Source organism: Alternaria atra, assembly GCF_907166805.1.
Source record: "Alternaria atra isolate CS162 genome assembly, contig: 29, whole genome shotgun sequence".
In the NCBI taxonomy this organism is placed as follows: Eukaryota; Fungi; Ascomycota; class Dothideomycetes; order Pleosporales; family Pleosporaceae; genus Alternaria; species Alternaria atra.
Window position 1 is genome coordinate 1,920,794 of NW_025091327.1, and position 21,387 is coordinate 1,942,180.

Sequence of the window (21,387 nt, forward strand, 5' to 3'; positions counted from 1 at the left end):
ACATCGCCCGTTGCTTTTCAAGCTTCTGCTTCTGTCTCTCTGCGCTCGCAACATCTGCGGCGTATTCTCGTGTACGTTGCGAAAGCTGTGGTTCGCTCAGGCTCATGGGTAATGTAGTAGTCTGGCGCCATTTGTTGGCCCATGGGTTCGCTCTGTTGTGACCTTGCTTGTGGGAGGCTGCCGTAGCAGCACCGTCGTCTTGACTGCCCAGTTGTTCCAACCCAGGCTTCCTTCGCACGCGTCGCAGTCTTTGGGATAGGCCTTGTCTCACCGGTTCGTCCGTCGCCGTCGTCGTCGTCGTCGTCGTCGTCGTCGTCGTCGCCGCCGTGATCGTAATAGCATCTGCTGGCTGTTGGCACTCCTGTTCTTGTGGTATGATTGCCGTTCTTGTGATAATCGGCGATCCGGAGAAAGGAAAGCCGTCAGCATCCTACACCAAAGTCCAAGATTAGTAACTTTGAGGTGCGTAGTGTGCGGGCTACAAGTCAAAGTTAGTACTGCTATAGATGCAATAGATAGCCCTGAATTAAACAGAAATTCAGTAAGCTCAGTTGCGATACATACTGGTGAGTTAAGCATGCTTTGACGCTTATTCCTGCTCTTCTTGATATGGCTCTTAAGCGCGCTCGAGTCGAGGGGTTTCAAAAGCTCAAAACTGCAGAGCAATTCTCCCGAGACTGACATGACGGCACCCCAGTTATCGAACTCGCCACAATACTAGGCAGTATTAGCAGTGATCCAATTGTGAGAAGTTTAGTAGCGCTTACATTTGGTGCCGAGAATACAGTGACCAACACTCGATCAGTGAAGAACTCATAACCATCCTCTACCACCATATGGGCTCTGCAAACAAGGTCGAAGTCGTGTCTTGCCAGGAACTCCATGATGACCTTCTTTCCGAAGCAATAGCTGACACCTCTTTCGTTGGACTCCCAGTCATTCTCCATGTCTGCAGGATCACTCCACAGCAGGTCGTTCAATAAGCCATAATCGGGTACATCGGTAGGTCGCGCAATTTGCCTGATGTCATCCATGTGCGACAAGCTTGGAGACAAGCCACCATGCACACAAAAGATCTTCTGTGCGACAATAGCCGCAATAGGTAGCGTATTGAATGTATCCACAAAAGCCTTCCAGACTTTGATATTGCATCTCCTCTTGCATTCGTCGTAGAAACCGTATACACGTGTGACGTTGGCACATTCGTGGTTGCCGCGTAGGAGGAAGAAGTTCTCGGGGAACTTGAGCTTGTAGCAGAGTAGGAGCAGGATTGTTTCCAAGCTCTGTTTGCCGCGGTCTACGTAATCGCCAAGGAATAGGTAATTCGAGTTTGGTGGGAATCCGCACATCTCGAACATGCGGATCAGATCGGTGTACTGCCCGTGAATGTCGCCAACGATCTTGACAGGTGGAGCGAGCTCGAGCAGTGCGGGTTGACTTAGAAAGACCTCTCGAGCAGCCGAACAGATGGCGAATATCTCAGCATTCTTCAAGCTGACCGTCTTGGTAACTTTTCCAGCATAGGCTGCGTCTAAGAGTCGCTGGATCATATCGTCGAGATCCATGGTCTTGAGCGCAGTGAGCTCCATGGGAGAACCTGAACCGTCAGTGGGCGCGGGAGGCTCGGGAAGCCTGGGTATTGGTTGGTCCTTCCTTTGCAGGATAGACTCTCCGGGTTGGGCAGATGCCAGTGGCTGTGCTGCTCCTGTAGGAGGCACATCAGAGACGTGGTCGACTTCGCCGGTTCGCTGAGCCTTGCTCACTCCTTCATGTCCTGTTCCGAGGGTCGCGCCGTGGACAGGCGAGGGCGGCGCCTGCGGTTCATCTTCGTCTTGGTCTTGGTCAGCCTTGTCAGCGACCTCTGGGGATGCCTCTGGCGGTATGGTTGCTGAAGCTGAGGCGACGGAGCCCCGCCGCGATCCTCTCGACTTAGTGGAAGCTGCATCTGACTTGTCAGCTTTGCCGTTGGTATCGTTGAGGCCAGCAACAGAATTTCGTGGGCTGTCGGATTTGCCGGTTCCTGGGATTTTGTTCCGCAACGAGTTGCGTAACGAGCGCGTAGAGTCTTTGGTGTCAGATCTCTCAAAGGAGCGGTAGTACTCGCGACCAAGAGGCACGCCGTCGGCACCGCCCTTGTCGCCCTTCTTATCCTTGCCGCTGGACTGCTGGTTGCCCATGCTGAAGGTTGTGCACTAAGCGAGCGTGTGTAGAGAAGTATAGTGTGTGTATGTCTTGGAAGAGGCCGGTCGTTTCTAGTCTCGTAGACTAGGGAAGCGACGGCAGCGGTGTTTGCTGCTATGTGAAAGATCGAGCCGATGGTACCCTTGGTTCCTTCCCAAGAGGTTCAGAGGCGACGATGCCAAGTACAAACACGCTCTCAGGTGATGTGTACAAAAGGTAGGTAGGCCACGCGCAGAGGGGGCGTTAGGGCGGTCGGTAGAGGCGAGCGAGAAAAGCAAGGAAGTGTGCCTCCGTCGGCGCTGTCGTTATCTGCCTCAGAGACTGGCAGGCGAGGCTGGGCGAGGCGACGGGGGAGCGATCGTCTTCCAGCGTGCGCGCCAGATCGATGGTATGCGGGCTGTGGGCGAGTTGGGCCGGCTCACCATGTGCAGGCAGTGGCTGTGCTTATGGGTCTGGGTGTCGTGGTGGTGGTGGTGGTGGTAGTAGCGATGATATCAACCTCTACGCGAGCAGAGCGGGGATTTAGTTGCGATGTCAGCCGCAAACCTTAGTTGGAGCCAGGGCATGGGCAGTGACGCCGGTGGGCAAGCTGGCGTTGTTCGGGCTCTGCGGACCGGTGAATAGCAGCGTTGGAAGCACCACTAGCGTACCAACGAGGGCAAACTAGCAAAAGCCGAGACAACCGCAGAGTGAAGGCAGTACACAACCTGGACTGCGAGAAGACGGTGATTACGGCAACCAGGAGACTGCTGAAGTGATTATCATGAGAGGGGCAGACACGGTGGAGGGAGTGCGCCGCAGACAGTAGCGAAGTTGGAGAGAGCACCTCGCCAAGATAAGGACAAGGATGACGACTGGGCACACAAAGCGAACCACCTCTTTTCGGTAGATCCGACCACCTCTTGAGCGACACATCACAGATGCTGGCATTGACGGCTTACACGCACCGCTGCCGACCTTCGCGCGCCCCCGTGGGAACACCTGCAAAATGCGAATCATGTTCAGAGAACCTTGACCCCACGAACGACATCATGGGCCCACTACCAGCAGTTCGCCCAAGTTATGGGAATAAATAAACTTGCAGTTCCAACGCTCCTCGGAACCCTGTTCTCCGCTAGTCAGCTTCAAGAGCTTACGCAAGCATTCTTGTTCCGCTACTAGGCCCAACTACACTGTTGCACATGCGCCCAAGGTCACTTTACAGGTTCCGCCGTTGCGACATTTTTCGCTCGCTGCCCAAGGGGTATTGAGCGCGTACCTGCAGAACGTCACACGTGTCAGGAGAGCCATGGCTTTGCGAGAAATGCTTTACACCGACATTTGCATTCATGTCAACTTGTAGCTTCTCCACTTTCTTTAGCACGTCAACAGCCCAAGCCGTGGCGCCAAGGGCGGATATCTTAGGTGCCCATGTGACCAGAACTGGTGTGTTTGCAAGACTCCACACCTAGCACCTGGTCACAGCCTCCAGTGTTGCTACTGGCATCCTGGTGTCGCGTAGTATACTAGTCCGCTATAGCTTGTTCCCTAGGTTTACATGGATGGCCTAGTCATTGCGTTAGCCGGTCCCGAATATTTGCTTGTTAGTGTGATGTACCTTCTTGTTGGTGTATGCCTCGAGTCCAGCCTCGCCCAGCTCTCGGCCAATGCCAGACTGCTTCACACCTCCGAATGGAATACGAATGTCAGAATCGTTGCTTGAGTTGATCCAGACCATGCCCGCTTCAATACGTCTAGCAACACGATGAGCCTTGGTGATGTTCTCGGTGAAGACTGCTGCGCCGAGACCATATGTCGTATCATTCGCACGTTCAATCGCTTCTTCTTCCTCCTTGAACGAGCTGATAACGACAAACGGACCAAACACTTCTTCACGGTAGATCTTCATAGAGTCCTTGACGTTGGTAAAGATGGTGGGTGAGATGAAGAAGCCCTTGCCGCCAACATTCTTGTACGCCTCTCCGCCAGCTACAAGAGTGGCGCCCTCCGACTTGCCAGACTCTATGTATGACAGAACACGGTCGAATTGGGTCTTGGTAACTTGGGGTCCCTGGAATGTGTCGTCTTTGAAGGGGTCGCCAACCACAGAGGTGGTCTTAACGTGCTCCTTGAAGGCTTCGATAAACTTATCATAGATGCCTTCTTGCACAAGAATTCTTGATGTTGCCGTGCACACTTGACCTTGGTTGTACCTCCATAGTGTCAGCTTAGTTTGTCAAAGACACGGGTATGACTTACATGATACCAACGTGACTCCACTTGACTGCTTGATCAAGATCTGCATCGTCAAACACTACTAATGGCGATTTACCACCGGTTTCAAGTGTGATGTTCTTCATGTTGACAGCTGCCATCTTCATAATCTCTTTTCCTGTGGCTGTAGATCCGGTAAAGGCAATCTTGTCAACGTCGAGATGCTGGGCCAAGGCGGCACCAGCCTTCCTGCCCTCACCGTTGATGAAGTTGATCACGCCAGGAGGAAAGCCAGCTTCCTTGACCAAGTTTCCGAGATACAGGATAGAAAGGGGTGTCTGTTCGGCAGCCTTCAAGACTACTGTGTTGCCAGTGCAGAGAGCAGGTCCCAGCTTCCAAGCCGCCATTGCAAGAGGGAAGTTCCATCTGGTCGTGATCAGCAGGGCACACCTTCAACATACATGGATACGTACGGGATGATCTGGCCACAGACACCAAGTGGCTCACGGACTGTGTACGCAAGCTTGGCAGGCGATGTATCAATGACTGTGCCGTGAATTTTGTTGGCGTATCCTGCGTAGTACTTGATGGTGCCGACAACTTCGCCCAAGTCGTCGTTTAGCGAGACGGAGTACGGCTTGCCGTTGTCCCAGGTCTCAATAGTCGCTAGTGTTTCCTTGTGTTCTTCAATCAACTGGGCAAACTTGTAGAGAAGGTCAGCTCGCGCGTTGGTGTCCATGTCTCGCCAGTCTGGGTTCTTGAATGCTTTCCGTGCAGCTGCCACGGCGTCGTCGACGTCTTCGGGTCCAGCTGCATAGACGGAGACGATCTCGCTCTCATCACTAGACGATTTTAACTACAGCTACCAAGAGAAAGGACTGGCATACCTCGGGTTTATGGAAGTGATGGTCTCGCCCGACTTGGACTTGACGAATTCATTGTTGATGAAAAGGCCTCTTGGCTGCTGGTACTTGCGACCATTCGGCGCAGTAAGCTCAACGAAGAGGTCAGACATGTTGCTTTCGGTGCCGTAGTATCTCCACAATGGACTGTAACTACTTGTAGGAGCTCTGCGTATCCAAGTTTGAAGAGGGAGAGATGGTTTGGAGCGAAGCGAAGCACGCGTGAGGGCGGAGTAGAGACAGGACATCTCCTTGGCCGGCGAGGAGACAGCTAGCTATCTATAGGCTGCAGACATGTACGATGCTGATGACGACCGCGGGGACAGTGGTAGCTTCCATTGATAGTGTGGACCCCGCGTGTGCCCGCCAAATGCCCGTAACTAGCTAGCTTATCCGCATGCAACTGCCTGTTCCGACTGCTGCACTCCACCTTCTACACGCCTATCTACAGCATCGCGGCCTCTTGAATCACTCATCAGGCAAGACTAGGGACGCGATATGCGTCCCACCATGGAAGGTTGAGGGACCGGCGCCATCATGTGAGCAGGCGAAGCGGGCAGTCGCGACGCGTTGGCGTCAGCAGTCGGCAAGACGCAGCCCTGTAGCTACCCCACCACCACGACAAGTTCCATACGCGCATCAAACAACCTCTTATTCCCGCCCTGCGCAAACTGGTACCTGCTCCCTGCCACACACCAGTCTTAACTCAAGTTCGTTACACAATGTCGCGGGACACTCGCAATGAGACTCGTATTCAGAAAAAAGCACACTTACTCAGACTACCACAGACTCTCTCCAAACTTCCTCTGGCCCTCTCAGACTCCACAATAGACATGGTCGAAGACCCGCCCCTCGCCATTACCCCCGAGGCCGAACGCCCCGACGCTTCGATAGATATTACCCACTCGCTCGAATACTGGAACAGCGTCTCGCCAGATGTCAATGGCATGCTTGGCGGGTTTCCCCAAACTTCGCGCATCGACCTGCAGGGCTCTTCCAACTTCCTGACCAAATTGCGCCGGGGCAAATCACAGGCATCTAAAGAACCGCTGCCAACTCTGGAACGCGTCGCAGACTGTGGTGCGGGTATTGGGCGTATAACAAAGGGTTTGCTGCTGGCTGTCAGTAAGAAGGTGGACGTAGTAGAGCCGGTCAAGAAGTTTACCGACGAGTTGGTGCAAAGCCTCGGAAATGGAGAGTACGCTGGTGATGGAGAAGACAAGGATGGAAAGGGTCAGGTGGGCCAAGTCATAAATCTGGGATTGCAGGACTGGATACCTGAGCCTGGCGCATACGATGTCATCTGGAACCAGTGGTGTGTGGGGCACTTGACCGACGCCCAACTCGTTGTCTACCTACGACGATGTAGCGAAGGCTTGAAGAAAGCACCAGAAGGAGATGCGACGAGCAGGAGCTGGGTTGTGGTCAAGGAGAACATGTCGACCGACATCCACCACAAGGATATCTACGACGATGAGGACTCAAGCGTCACACGATCAGATGAGAAGTTCAGGGCCTTGTTCCAGGAGGCAGGGTTGAAGATTGTAGCAACGGAGCAACAGAGAGGAATGCCTAGAGAACTGTTCCCCGTCAGGATGTACGCGCTCAGACCCGAGTAGGTGTATGCCCAGTTGTACTGTTAGTGAGCTATAGCTAGGGTGTCAGGCGCAGGAAATATGATACCCAAGACGTTGAAACAATTGACTCAATTACCATGCTTGCACACATGCCATCTACACCTCACCAATCTCTGAAAACTTATGCGCGAACCCAAGCGAAAGCACCGGTACACCATCTACCGGTTCATGTACTGGCAGCTTTCCTACCGTGACCTTCTTCCTTACCACCTTTGGTTTCGCAACATTCTTCTCTTCTGTTTCCGCTCCACCAGAAGTATCCATGACATCTTCAAACTCTTCTTCCTCTTCCTCGTCTTCCTCATCGCCTTCCTCCTCGTCTTCCTCGCCTTCACCCGCATCCTGAGCACCCGGGTCAGGGTAACTAGCCGGGTATCTCTGTCTAAGATACTTCTGATCAAAGACTTCTTGATGCGCATGTTTCCACAGATCGACAATTTCGTCTGCAGAGAGCGGGTTTTTGACGCGAGTAGTGGGTATGGCTTCAGAATCTAGACGTTCCGACTCCGGGACTTCATCTTCGTCGTTTTCGTCTTCGGCTGCGTCTTGCTTGGTCGTGGTTGCTGCGTCAGATTTCCGGGGTTCAATGCCCCATTCTTCGGGTACGAAGCACCATCCTGATGCTTTGCGGATGCGCTCTTCTACCCAACCTTCCTCCATGGGCTCTAGCCTCTTTCGTAGCAAGGTACCCGCCATACCTGCTGCCATGCCGCCCCCTGCATTCATTGGAAACGAAGGGTTGGGAAATGGATGCAGAGCCTCGAATTTTGACGTGTTGGTAGGAAGGGCCTGTATGCTTGTCATTCTCCGGCGGACGTCGCGCTCAACGAGAATTGCATTGCCAGCGCTGTCGACCATGGGGTTACCGGCAGCGTCCTTTGAGGGGACACGGTGTTTTTGAGTGACGAGTTTAGATTGGTGACGGTAGCCACCGTTTATGAGGAGATGTATTGAGTTTAGGTAGGAGGTTACCAACTGTGTTGTTCGGTGGATTTGTGGCCTGGAGTCCTGTTAGCGTGCATCCCGTAGGGTAGGAGGACTGTCTGGACAGCGCTTCTCAGACGTGTCTCTAGAGACTATGATCATAGCAGAAACTCCATCCTGGATATCAAATTTACGCGTCGAGAAAGTACGATACAAAAAGACACGTGCACGAACTAAAGCGGCATAACAAACACAATCGCATCCTAATGTGAACGCATTACTACCTGCCTCTCACTTACCAATCTACGACCTCGCCGCGACTCATCTTGAACTGCATCTCCGCCTGCAGGCGATCCATAGTCTTGATCATCGGCATCAACTGACTGCGAAGCTGATCTAATAGCCTGATATCCTCCCTGTCGGGCGCACCTTGGAAATTTTGATTCATCTTTTCCAATAATCCCTAGCTCCTTTGTTTGATTCCAACTCTGTTAAACTGGCATTGATCTGATTTCGGGGGATTGCAGAGTGCTTGAAGGGGAATGATGAAGGTGTGGAGGCGCTTGGAGGTGATGGGAGTGATTGGTTGTTGAATATCGTTTTAGCACGAGGCGCTTGTAGGTATCGGGGTTAGTGCGCTTGGCGCTTTAGGAAAGGGCGGCCTTCACCGCACACTGCGAAAGATGCATCACCACATTGAACTTCAAACCACCTGGATGGGCACGGAAGGAAACAATATCACATTACTAGTAAACACAGAAGAATCGCTAAAAACAAGAGAATAAAAAAACATGGCAGAACAATGTGCCTAGCACCATGGCTGTTCCTCCATTCCACCTGACCAGAGCCAGACCTTTGACTTCCGCTGGGGCGTCTTTTTTGAGTTTTTAAGCATAGTTACCTTTGATATCCTTGTCATCTGCCACAATATGGCGTCAGCGTCCAGAGTGCCAAGCGTGGTACCGGGCATGTTGACGCTGAAAAAAGTTGTCAGATTTGGGTTATCGTTCGCCATGGGAAAACTTTGTAATTTGCGTCACTGACGACCCTAATGTTCTGGACCTTACGACTGATGTGGAGATCTTGGTTCCTACTCTAGAACCAATGAGGGAAGAGTGAGGGAGGCTGAAAGTAAATGATTCTTTGTCCGAATCTTCGGCTCTGAGCTAAGTTTATTGTAGAAGGTACTATTATGGTATCATGATAAACGCAAGAATGAGCGCTTGGAAGATGGCAAGTCATGAGATATCGTGTAATTAGTGACAGGCATCTTGAGGTCATGTCCATATGTATATACAATTCAAGTTGTTAATTCATCATTACGCTGTTAAGTGGAAAGTATTCATTCTTCGTATTGATCAGCGACCGTGGTATCGTATCTACATAGCGCTTCGTATCATATCAACAATCCTGGGTATTATTTCCACCAAGCTACCCTTCACTTTCAGTTCGTTCCAAAAGTTGTCCAATGCCAGCATGTATCAACCCGGTCGAAGAAGATATTACATAAATGTGTGCGTGTCGTTGTCGTAATGATGCTTCCAGGCTTGCGCCATTCTGTGTAGTTGTTGTAATGCTAAGCCACCATTTGCCATGCAAGTTGGGTGAAAGAAGAACGAGGGTATAAGGGAAAGTCAAACGCTTGAACGCAGCAGAACGCCAGTGAAACCCAAAAAAGATAAGAACTCATTACGAGCAGTAGTAAAGAAAACAGTCCCCAGGACTTTTAGAGCACAGCTCGAGAGAATCGGAAAAGATGTTTAAACGCTGACGGTTCGTCGCACACCAACTTCGGGCTTCTTGGCGTAACCAATAAGGAGTTTGAAACTAGTTCCGCGCTTCTCGCACTCGTTAATGAGGCTTTCGTCGCGCCAGATACTGTTTTCGAGGAGGTTACCGGAAGTAGCGGCACCAGGTTCACCTGCCTCAGGGAGGACAAGCGACTCGTAGCAGCGTGAGTACCACCACCGACCTACGCGCGCCACCATGTCGGTGATGCCGTTGTCAGTAGACTCAGAGGACGAGGAGGCATTGAGAAGGTCAGAGAAGGACACTTCGGGTTTCGGTCCTTTAGGCAGAGGCATGGTGTTGTTTGTGTTACTAGCAGAGCTTGCTGTGCTGCCCTTCCTCTTCGTGGTTGTACGCTTGACATCATCTAGACTGGGGAGTTTGCCGGCAACTGGGACGCCAACAACACAGCGATTGCACTCAACAAAGCCTTTGCGTCCAATGCCGGCCATGACCTCGTCACTGATGTTTCGAAGCGAGATGCTATTGTCCGCTACTTGCATCCTCATCTTTAGACCGCGGACAGCGCGACGAGCACGATTGCCCATGTTGACAAGGTCCATGTCAAGAACACTAAACTCGAGATAGCCGCCGGGCCTTAGGACGCGCTTGGCTTCAGACAGGATGAAGCGGTGTTCCGATGAGGGAAGTGCGGTTGGGAAGCGAAGCACGACGCAAGCGAAAAAGTGCATCGGAAACGGGAAAGCCTTGCCGAGAGAAGGGTGGCAGATGTGGCGGTGATTACGGAGTGTTGACCATGGTTCAGATGCGCCCTCGGATGATGTGGTTGATGATGGATCGGGCCCCATATCATACACCGTCGCCTCTGGGTAAGTGAGCGCGCAGTAGTAAGACCAGTCTTTGCCAAGACCATCGATAACAAGCACACGGTCCTCGTTTGGGTCCTTCAGTTCAAAGTGCACGGGACTGAATAAGACGCGCCCGAATGAGAGCCACTTGCTCGTCATGAGGGCTCCGAAACGAAGGTTAGCCATAGATAAGAGCCCATCATTTTGGCTTTCGGCAATGTCCATCAAGCGCGTGTCTCGATATCGGTTGGTGTTGACACTTTCGCGATCTTTGCTTGACTTTGAGGTAATAGTAGCTTTGGACTGTCGGGCACTTTGCGACAACGAAGCCGGTAGACTGGAGCGAGTTGAGCGCTTCGTAGCGGTCCCAGTTGATAGCTGAGGGCTGGAAGGCAAGCTCAATCTCCCAGTAACGGGGTCTATGACGCTGATCTTTCGCTCACCGTAGTCTGAGATGAACTCTGAGAAAGAGATCGATGAAGTAGGAGACTGAGCGGAATGTAGCACTGCAAGTAGACGAGACCGACGAAGATGAAGCGAAGGATTCGTAACCTCATCGTCATTGTCCGATGCGGGAGCGTTACGCGGCGCCTTGGGTCTCAGAGGCATTGGTTCAAGAGACGGGTGACTGCGAAGGCTGTTCTTGTCCTCGTTCGTGCGAGAGGTTACAGGCGAGAGCACTTCATCGATCAGATCGTCATACTCGTTCCAAAGTTCATCGTCTGATAACGGAGCGCTGGGACTGGGCACGATAGCTGTACCGACAGCGGGCGCAAAGCTCCAGATGCCTGAACTGCTCGAATAGGACACTTCAGAGTCTTTGCGGGGTGGAAATTTGAAGAACTCGCTTCGACGGTTGGCTTCGTCCTCCATTGGGCTAATCGTAGCGATAGCCGATCCGTGGGCTAGGGCGCTCAAGCCATGCAAAACAGGATACGGCTCGGCCGGACCAGCAATCGCGACAACGGAACCAATCGAGTCAAAAGACGTTCGAGGAGGAGCTGCTGGACGAGGTTGGTTCGATACGAAGGGGCGAGAGAACGATTGCGAAGAAGGACGGCGTGGCTGGCGACGACTTGAGACGACTTGAGGGATACGCCCGACTTGAGCCAAGCGACTCGGTCGAGGAGGTGGGCTCGTGGGTGGTGGACCAGGTGATGGGAGATTCTGAGGAAGGACAAACTCATCTTGAGTAGGTACCTCGCTTATGAACTCAGGCTCAGGCTGCGAGGGAACAGCTACGTCCATAGGTGGCGCGAGATCTTTGTCACGAACCGGCGATGGCTCACCAAAGGGCGATGAGGGTCGAGAGAGATCCGTGACCGGAGTCAGGTCTGCCAGCGAGTAACGGTCCGAATTTCGGGACAACGCCCGGGAACTCGTATCGATACTCAGTTTGCTTTGTTGGTGTTCTGGCTGTGGTTGTGCCTCTGGACGCAAGAAGACCTTGGGCGAAGCCGATCGTACGGGTGCTGTAGAGTTGGACAGCATCACTGGTTTAGGTGGAAGAAGCATAGACTGCATTCGCTCCCTTCTCCCTGGTTCGTCGTCCGAAAGGGCGCTCTCAGTTCCTTCATCGACCTCCTGCATCAGCTGCTCAATGTCGTCCAGCTCAAGGCCGGACTGGTCCATCAAAGCATAGTGCGCAATAGAGCGAGAAACAGTCGCTTGATCCACGGGGCTGGCAGCAGGAGCCGCAGGTGTCGCTGTGCGTGGTCCGGCATGAGCCCGTTGAAAGAAGTTCCATCTCTTTGAGGGCTTTGGGGCCTCCGTCTCGGCCTTGCTCTTCTTTGACGATTTCAACCAACTGCCCTCCTTGATCTCAGCGGCAGCTTCGCTTATAGAGTTCTTGCGAACCTTCCCAGCGATCCGGCTAGTCGAGCCCGACCGTGCATTCGGACCCTGAGCGGTCTGCAAAGCGCGTGAAGTCCGTTTCGAGGCCATGGAAGGTAGGAACGACCTCTTTGTATCATCATCGCTCTCAGAAGGCCTTCGCAATCCTAGAGTCATCTTTTTCATGGGAGATCCATTGCGTACATTATCCGGCATCGCAGAAGGTAGCAACGTTGGCCGGTTCTTGTCCAGTACAGATTGTGAAGAGTTACTCATAGTCTTGTTTAGTTCAAATCCGTGGCTGACTGAGACATCTAGACTACTGCTAGACTGCATTGGTTCTGGGCTTCGCGACAGTTCTGAGCTCGTTCCGGTACCTCGAATAACGACGGGAGCAAGCCGGTTGAGAAAGAAGTCATCCATCTCTCCGCTCGTTGTGCTAGTCATGCTACTTTTGCGGGTTGAGGGGGTTTTATCCAAGCTCTCAGAGGTAGTCCCAGCGCTGGCGGATCGTCCGATGCTGTTGGTACTGACTGAGCTTCCACTTCGACCCCTCACTGCATATCTTCCATAGCCTTCGTGGCCGGTCCCGGCAGCTGGTCCTCTTCTGTGGAGCTTGTTCTCGGACTTCGCTGCTGGAGTAGGCTCGGTCTTAGTACGACGGGTGAAGAATCCAAACCTAGAAGTTTTACTCGGGCTTGGAGCAGGAGCTGGCGCTGGCGCAGGGCCAGTACTGGTCCTTCGTGGCTTCCGGTCTTGCTTAACGTCGGGTGTCGGTCCACGAGCCGGTGCTCTGGTAGCTGTCGGTAGTGTCGAAGAAGGATTTGGCGAAGGGTTTCGTGAAGAAGGTTTGGCAGGAATACTGATTTTGGACCTTGCAGTGATGAGACCGGTCCTAGACTCAGATGACGCGGTTCTTTTGTGATGGGATGGGAAGTTGAGCATATTGCTTTGAATTATCGGTGATGGGCCACGAAGTCCAGATATCTCGGGGGTACCATCTCTGCTAGGTCTCGAAGGTCGCCTCGCTGTCGGCATTGACGCAGGCGACTGATCAGCAAGATGAGCAAACTCCGGAGGCGCCTGGGTACGAGGCCTCTCTTCTACGCCAGATATAACGTCAGATACCCGAGGACTCTGGGGTAGAGTAGCAAGACCGTTGGGTGACTGGACGTCTTTGTACTTCGTTGCATCTGTAACAACGGTAGACGCGGATGACGATGAGGTAGAGGACTCCCTGACGGTAGAGAGTGTGTGAGGATGACGAGTGTTGGTTTCATCTGGAGTCTTATGCCGGGTGACTGGCGGCCTACTCTGCAACGGACTAGCTTGCCGTGTTCGATTCGAGGCCCTAGATAATGTTGTACCCGGCGAGTAGGACGACATAGACGTAGGAGTTGATGATACGCTGAACGGCCCAGGGGAATCTGAGTAACGAGTAGAAGGTGTTGCGGAGAGGGCATATTGCGGTGTTGGAAGAGGAAGTATGTCCGTAGGACCAATCTCATAATCATACAGAGGATTGGTGTACGAATCGACTTGGGTCTCTGAACGAGCTAGGATGGTCGAAGACGGCGGTAAAGAAATCCCCAGAACCGTCTCAGAGAAAGGGTCTTTGTATCCTCCAGGTATACCCTCCATCAATTGCCTATCGTCTTGGGACGATATGGAGTCGTCTCTTATCCGTGTAGCTGGCCGACCACTTGCAGCACCAACACTTGTTTGTTTCCTCCTGAGTACATTTGATCGAGGGCTTTCAATAGTTGACGCGGATGAGCCTGAGGCGAGCGAAGGCGTGCGTATGCTTGCGGGAACTTCAAGCTTTGGTAATCGTGACGTTGAGATCTGTGGTGAGGGTTTCGAGCTGGCGATACTTGGGTGTTGCGGAAACATAGGTGTAGACCGGCTTGTTTTCCTTGGACGAGAGCTGACTGCTTGCGCAGGAGCTTGTTGACTTATAACACCTCTGGAGTTTGTCTCGTCATCTCTTGAAGGCCTCCTCTTCTGCAGTTTAGACTGGCTTGACGCAGGTAGTTGGGATGTGATTGTGGTGGGAGTAACAGATCGTTGAGGCAACCGAGTAGTAGGCGCCCGGTCCTCCATCTTCCTAGGGGGAGGGTATTGTGACTTATAGAAAGCCATTTCTGGTAACCTTGTATAGCCCGGATAGATGTATGACGGAACCCTGTGTGCACCGAGAAACTCATGAAAGCATGTGCTTCTCCACCTGTGAGACTCTAAGATTCAGTAACTTGAACGTAGGGTAACCAGAAAGTCGAAAGTCCGGAACTGTCAGCTGGTTCAGCTCGGGAAGCCGTGAAGCGAATTGACGGTACGAGCGGCTGACGGCGGGAAGACTAGAATAACGGGACGGAGGTGGCGATTCGGAATATTACAAAGACGTGAGATTGCAAGTCCATCAATATAAGTCATCCAGCCACAAAGTACATGCGGTCCTACGTCCCCGTGCAGAGTTACGGTGAGGTCTTCAGACTCTTTCTCGTGTGCCACATCTATCGGCGGGCCCGAGGATCGTAGATGGGTGTGGCGCAGCGGCAAAGCCCGATATGGGGCTGTGCAGGGATATCGCAGTTAGGACCAGGAAAATCGACAACGACGTGTACAAGGAGCAACGAGACGACAGTGATATTATACTCGAGCCCGCTCACGCGTCCCGTCTATTCTTCCCTCAGTGTCGACCGTCCAAGCGCGGGGCTTCCACCGTGAGTCGCCTCAGTGGGGCTTTCGCGGATGAGCCGTCTTGAAAGCGGAGGACCAGTCCAGATGCGCAAACGAAGTAGTCCTGGCTGATGCGATAATATAGTAAGTCTGGTAAGCTCAACGTTGTGATCTGTTGGTTAGGAGCGTTTTGACGCTTGTTGCGGTTGCGGGGTGCGTAGGCTTGCATATGTATAACGTCGCGACGGACGCATCAATACGCGCAGACTTGTTCTCACAAAGAACCGGCGCCGGCGGCCTTGCAAAGTTGGGCTGATCCGGCACGGAGACATGGTGGGCTATTACGGGCGCTTGCGCTTGGATAGGCGAGTGGAGGTCTCTGGCTTGGATATTGAAGGCAGCCAGTTGTGTTGCTGAACGGCCGTGGTGGGTGACGATTCGTAGACAGACCTGGAGCGTCGCCAGCCAAGTGGAACGCCCAATTGGCTATCGGGTCGCCCTTACCCGTCGTTTACCCACCAACTTGATGCCGTTTCAGATGCTCAGCAACCCTTGCCAGAAGCCTCGTGTTTGCTATCAATTTTTCAGGCTCGTCTCGTGACAGGGCTGGCATTCCAGAGAGCTGAGGTTGGAAACTTAGCGAGTGTCCTACAAATGCGGCCTTCAAGTCGCGACAACACTGGTTTACAAACTATGCTTCCAGCTACAAAAGTGTCACTCTGAGTGTTTTCAGCCGGTGAAAGCACGCGATGATCAGCCATCGGATATTCTATCGCACTCGAGAAGGACCGATACAGGCACTCAGGGCTCGCATGCACCTGTCTTGAACAGGTCAGAAAGCATATTCGTTGAGAAGCCTCTACCGTCGAGGATTGTCTGACTGTTCAATCAGGGCCCACAGGGCAACAGGCGGCCTGCTCATGCAGCAGAGTCATATGCTTCTCTGAGCGATTTTCGCGAAGCACGACCAACGGTTCCCGCAACTCCTGTTACTATTCTCGTGACCATTTTCATGCATTGGCGAAAATCCTGCAGATTCGCTTCTTGGGTTGTGGCATTATGCCGTCAAGCCCGGAAGGCCCGTCCCCAGCAAGTTGAAGTGTGGCTAAGTGCATCACCTCGGCTCTTAGTCTGAGGCTGAGCGCTTGATCGGCCTCGCCACATTGACAACGCATCAAAAGCCTCGTCAGTCGCGACTTATCAGGAACATACCAACTTGTCCTTTGTCCGCGATGGCGAGAATATTCCTTTCTGCTAATCTCAACGGTCGCACTTACGAGTCGGATGAAGGGCCGGTCTCTCAATAGTATCTCCCACCGCCCAGGTCGCGCCTAATCCACTACACCTGCTGATCCCAGTTCTGCACGCTCATTCGTGTTCCGTCAATGTGAAAAAAACGGGAGAGTGCAGAGCTAAAAGGCCACGTGACGGCACCATACTGAATAGAGAAGAATCTGGTGAAGGAGGCTTTCCAATGAGAAGTCAAACCCGGCATATGACGCTGTCACTGGCCGCGGCTACATGCAGGGGGGCCAGAGGTCTGCAAAAACCTCTTACACGTTGATGATTGCGATGCGAAGCTTGACCGATCTGAATTTCCGATGATTACAATCAGCATCAATATCAGAGTACGATCCATCTCGCCTAGAGGATTATCAAGGTTCCGTCGGTGGGACCTGAAGAAAGTTGTATGTCCTCCATACACTTCATCGTCATCCAGTCTAGACTCCCACCCAAAAGAAATCATCTGCGCGCCCGGCACGTTCTGACGTTACTAACCGTTATGTTGAGATATCTCACATCTAGATCCGACCTAGTCTTCTAGGCTGCTGGTTGCATTCAATGTAACCGCTAGTTCTTGATAGCCGCTGACGTAGGTATCACAGATATGACATAAGTCATTGACAGTATGTGTTTGTAAGACAGTGAACACTGTGGGTCCATAATGACCCCGTCCAGGTTCATGCTTTGATCATATCCGTTGGTCGAACGGAGCAAGGAAGATAAGGGAGGGCGGCACGGCGCGACTGCTTCAGTGTCTACGAATCACCTGGTGTAAGTGCTATATAGCCCTGTGAGCTCTGGTGGAGCTCGGCCCGCTGCGGTACCAGACCAGAGCAAGTCGTCACGAGGCGACCGTGCGGAATTGATGATGACTGTTTAGTGCGAAACCTAAAGACGCTGGACCGCACTGGTCGTCAAGCCGTTTGGAGACGCCCGTGAAACCATAGGGCAATCGTCGAGTGTGATTTCCAGAAATGACGCCTCACAAATCTGCTAGCCGCAGTTCGTCGGATGTGTATCCTTTTGAAGTGTGTCGTGCGAAGTGAGGAGGCCGATCGCACGGGCGTGTGTACATTTCTCGTTTGCATGGCCCACACCATGTTGACAGAAGGCTCCGATAACGGCGGGAACTCATTGCGTAGATTTTGTGCGCCCTGATCACCGCAAGTCATTCGAAGAGCTGGAAGGCCAGGATGCAATGGCCATTTCCTGGTCGCAGTGCTGATGACGGCGAGCTTCGAGGTAACAGCCAGGTACATGTGCTGTGACGCTATTCCATACGGTACCCTTAGTGGGTTCTTTCATGTCTTCTTGGAGTATTCAGTACACTATTCTTCAATCAGTCTTCAACATTGACTTGTCAACTTTCGAATTCTCTCATGAGCTTTCGAAGGTGCTTCTTGACACGAGACCAAAAAATGTGTTGGAATTCATTATTTTTGCAGCCTTTTATCCCTGATGTATCTTCCATGGCTGCTTTCGTTGCAGGATATGCGACCTGGATGGCACATGTGGTTTCGGTCCATGACTGGTCAGTTTGAAAGCAAACCACGTGACGACGCGTCAATCTATTACAGCTCGAGCACGCGTTGATGTAACTTCATCGCACCTTCAGCATGTCGAAGCAGCAAAAGGTCACTCCATATCAAGAGCGAGTCTATACGGCCCTCCAGATGATCCCAGAAGGACGCGTCACGACCTACGCCGCGATTTCAAAAGCCTTGAACAGCTCCCCTCGTGCGGTGGGTGGCGCGCTGCGCGTAAATCCGTTCTGTCCAGAGGTTCCGTGCCATCGATGTATCGCCAGTACTGGTGTACGTATGTTTATCCCAATGTGAGAGTCGACACTGATTTCGACAGTTCGTTGGCGGGTACAAGGGTGACTGGGAGAAGGCACCCAGCGGGCAGAACCAGGACTCGAAACTAAAGTTGCTAAAGGAAGAAGGGGTCTTGTTTGATACCGATGGGTTTCTGGTAGATAAAACCTTGCTGTGGGATGAATTCAACGTGGAGAAGTTGAGGTAAAGCTTGTGGAAGCGTAAAGATTCCTAAGGCTCGGGCAAGTGGGGGCGGGGCGATCAAGAAGTTTTGGTGCATCAGCAAGGTCACGACCTGGTAATATGGTATCAAGCACAGTTCTGTCGAGGCTGCTTGGTTGAAAATCGTGTTTTGCGCGACGCATTACACTTGCTGAAAAATCATTTATCGCACCTACGCAAATTTGCCACTTGAACGTCGATTACCTACATAGCTAGATATACCTAGGTATCAACACCACTTCAAGACCCGCATTACATCAACCTTTTTACTACATCCAACCATCACTATGCCGCCAAAGAAGTTTCTGAAGCCTAAGCCTAAGGGCAAAATAAAGCCGCCAGACCCCGAGACTGAAAACGACTTCCTTGAGGCTGCGGACGAATTCGAACAAGCGGCAGGGAAATGGCGCGCAGGCGACGCCGCGAAGGCCGCTCGCTTCTTCAACCGAGCGATAGACGCGTACAATGAGGGCTTGAAGCGTCATCCTCAGTCGTTCGACCTCGCCTACAACAAGTGAGTCGTTCCTATGTCTGAATGTACAGCGAGCACTAATAACACTAGAGCGAACCTCCAATACACCATCTCCGAAGATGAGCGCATCATCTCACATTTTGGAAACAGGACTGCGCTCCTGGAGGAGACTTTGATGTCGCATCGCTTTGCTATCTCACTGAATCCAACAAACACCGACATTCTCTTCAACGCTGCACAGGTGCTCACCTCACTAGCGGAAGCCGGTTTGGAAGCTAGCCCGCAAGCAGCCGGAAAGCACAATGCAAGACCATTGCTTGAGGAAGCGGTCGAAATCTTCACGAAGTGTTTAGAGAGCCAACAACAAGAGTATTCTCAGATGCAGGCTGAAATTGCCAAGATCCAGGCCTCTGGAGAGTATCAGGAAGCCTGGGAGGGTGAGCGACAGCAACCAGCAGAAACCCAAGAAGAAGACATGGAGACCGATTCAGGGGCTTCAGAGGCACCAGGCGACTGGGCCACTGTTGAAGAGCCGCTGACTCCAGAAAGCATTTTGGAAACATGCACGGCGCAGCTGAGTACTTTGACGACATTGCTAGGACTATACAATTCCGCTACAGATCTACCAAATATAGAGAAGAAGGCCCAAGATGGAATGGACACAGCGACAAACAAAGTACCGATGCTTATAGATCTTGTCAACAAGTCACCAGCCCCGAAAGTTGTCGATGAGCCTAAAGTAGGCCCAACACTCTCCATAGGCTCTACGGCAGAAGAAGTTACAACAACACCCAAAGATGATGCCATCATCGCGGCTGCCAGTTTCCAGGCTAGCATAGCGGAAGTGCAATACCGTAGTGGCAGAACAACAACGACGGAATATGCAGAAACCGTAGAGCGGATATTCAGCAGCATGGTACAAAGCGCGGGGCAACGCCCAAGTCCCGATCTCGCATCAATCAATGTTCAGTCTGCATATGCCGACGCCCTCATGGACCTCGTTTCAGCACTTGCGGATGGCACTCAATATACCCCATCAGCACCAACATTCAGCACGGACGTCGATATCCAATGGACAGCTCTCACACAGACCCAAAACCTGCTCACCAAACTATCTGCTGCGCCCTACACTTCTGTCCTATCCCCATCACGGCTGGCTGATGTCTTCATTGCAAGAGGTGATACCGATCTCTTCCGCTTCCGGATCTCGCTCTTCGAGGGTGCAAAGCCTGCTTGGGCGAAGAGCGGACCAACTTTGGTCTCTAATGCTGGCGTCTTCTACCGAGGGGGGAGAAGCTATGCGGAGAAAGCTGGTGTGATTGGAGTGCGGAGAACGGCAGATGCCAAGGCGGTTGTAGCAGAGATACTGAAGGCGGTGGCGAGTGGTTCGGAAATATCGAAAGATACGTGGAAGGGAAGGACTGCAGATGTCGCAAAGGTTTTGGAACAGATGGTCGAGGAGGGTATCGTAGGACAGGAGAATGTTGAGGGCCTGCTGAATTGGATCTAGGATATGTATGTCAAAACGCCAACCTTGCCTGCATCGATGTAGATACGTATGCGTGCGTATCGGTTCTGCTAAACGTGGTTCCCTATTGAAATCTCATTGAATTGGAAATTCCTGTCTCTTTCGCTTTCCCATCTTCAAGGCTTCTTAAACCTCTAGCGTCTATCTCTTCACACCTGTCACTTTTTGTCTAAGACCTTTTGAGTCCGGCAGCAATTCGACTGCGAAGTGTCGGTTTTGTCTGGCCTTCTCTTATCATACTTAGTATTCGCATCGAACCTGTTTGGTCTGGCTTTTTGTTCTCATGAGAGGCAGTATGTGCTCCAGATCGGTGTTTTCGATGTCGACGCTCTTCTGGCTCTTCTGACCGCTCTTGCATTCGCAGGTCACCTAGATTAATTAGTACGTCCGCTGCGCTTCCTTTCGCTTCATGACTCGTTGCAACGCGGCTACGTGCATAGGATGGATAGTCTGGCTGTTTAGCAGCAACTCTATTCATGCTGCCGCCGTTCCTGGAAGCTGCTTGATCAAGACTTGAGGCCGAAGTGGAGTAAACGGTACTTCTCCTCATTTGATCAAAATGTTTACTCTGCTCCTCCGTTGTCTCCCGCGGATGCATCAATGCCTTTTCGAGGACATGTTCACATCTAGCAAGCTCCATCTTCAATTCCCTCGATTGCTGGATAAGGTTTCGCCTGGTCTCCGCGAATTCAGCTTCTTGTTTTTTTATCATCCTTTTATAATGGTAACGATCTAGACGTCGGAGTGCTTCCTCCCGGGCTAGCTTATCCCGTTCCTTCGCCATAAAATAATGAAGCCTTGCGATCGTTGCAGCATGTATAGTTAGTGGAACCAAATTCCCCTTACAACACTGGCCAAACATAGATGACGTTGATGTATCAGGTCGCTTCATGCCATAGACGGTGATACTGCTCAAAAGCTGAGCTGCTGTCGGCCGACGTTCGGGTTTCGTAGAAAGCATAAGCCTGATCTCGCATTCTAAATGTTGTTCTTCCCGCGACAAATCGTCGTCGTTGTGCTGCAGCCATATGGAAATTTTGTCGATATTTGCATGAAATGATGAATCGGGTGATCGGTGTTTTCTGAGGTGTTCTAATGAGCCTCTTCTATGTATGCAC

The 21,387-nt window shown here is 52.1% G+C and overlaps 7 protein-coding genes across 7 annotated transcripts; 3 read left to right on the forward strand and 4 right to left on the reverse strand.

Annotated features, from left to right (window-relative positions):
- Nucleotides 1-448: 448 nt before the first annotated feature.
- On the reverse strand, nucleotides 449-2,177 carry ALTATR162_LOCUS8956 (uncharacterized protein; the record flags this gene model as incomplete). The annotated part of the gene is made up of 3 exons (XM_043316589.1): nucleotides 449-478; nucleotides 565-717; nucleotides 768-2,177. 3 exons carry the CDS (start codon nucleotides 2,175-2,177, stop codon nucleotides 449-451), a joined length of 1,593 nt encoding a protein of 530 aa, XP_043172524.1.
- A 1,517-nt stretch (nucleotides 2,178-3,694) lies between these two features.
- ALTATR162_LOCUS8957 (uncharacterized protein) lies at nucleotides 3,695-5,389 on the reverse strand (the record flags this gene model as incomplete). Its single annotated transcript, XM_043316590.1, has 5 exons — nucleotides 3,695-3,727; nucleotides 3,779-4,373; nucleotides 4,420-4,800; nucleotides 4,848-5,216; nucleotides 5,262-5,389. 5 exons carry the CDS (start codon nucleotides 5,387-5,389, stop codon nucleotides 3,695-3,697), a joined length of 1,506 nt encoding a protein of 501 aa, XP_043172525.1.
- A 720-nt stretch (nucleotides 5,390-6,109) lies between these two features.
- On the forward strand, nucleotides 6,110-6,895 carry ALTATR162_LOCUS8958 (uncharacterized protein; the record flags this gene model as incomplete). The annotated part of the gene is made up of 1 exon (XM_043316591.1): nucleotides 6,110-6,895. One exon carries the CDS (start codon nucleotides 6,110-6,112, stop codon nucleotides 6,893-6,895), a length of 786 nt encoding a protein of 261 aa, XP_043172526.1.
- Nucleotides 6,896-7,009: 114 nt separating this feature from the next.
- Nucleotides 7,010-8,285, reverse strand: ALTATR162_LOCUS8959 (uncharacterized protein; the record flags this gene model as incomplete). Its single annotated transcript, XM_043316592.1, has 2 exons — nucleotides 7,010-7,913; nucleotides 8,137-8,285. 2 exons carry the CDS (start codon nucleotides 8,283-8,285, stop codon nucleotides 7,010-7,012), a joined length of 1,053 nt encoding a protein of 350 aa, XP_043172527.1.
- Nucleotides 8,286-9,597: 1,312 nt separating this feature from the next.
- Nucleotides 9,598-14,370, reverse strand: ALTATR162_LOCUS8960 (uncharacterized protein; the record flags this gene model as incomplete). The annotated part of the gene is made up of 1 exon (XM_043316593.1): nucleotides 9,598-14,370. One exon carries the CDS (start codon nucleotides 14,368-14,370, stop codon nucleotides 9,598-9,600), a length of 4,773 nt encoding a protein of 1,590 aa, XP_043172528.1.
- A 3,476-nt stretch (nucleotides 14,371-17,846) lies between these two features.
- ALTATR162_LOCUS8961 (uncharacterized protein) lies at nucleotides 17,847-18,255 on the forward strand (the record flags this gene model as incomplete). The annotated part of the gene is made up of 2 exons (XM_043316594.1): nucleotides 17,847-18,044; nucleotides 18,091-18,255. 2 exons carry the CDS (start codon nucleotides 17,847-17,849, stop codon nucleotides 18,253-18,255), a joined length of 363 nt encoding a protein of 120 aa, XP_043172529.1.
- Nucleotides 18,256-18,556: 301 nt separating this feature from the next.
- On the forward strand, nucleotides 18,557-20,251 carry ALTATR162_LOCUS8962 (uncharacterized protein; the record flags this gene model as incomplete). Its single annotated transcript, XM_043316595.1, has 2 exons — nucleotides 18,557-18,783; nucleotides 18,832-20,251. The coding sequence occupies 2 exons, from the start codon at nucleotides 18,557-18,559 to the stop codon at nucleotides 20,249-20,251; spliced, it is 1,647 nt and encodes a 548-aa protein (XP_043172530.1).
- Nucleotides 20,252-21,387: the final 1,136 nt, after the last annotated feature.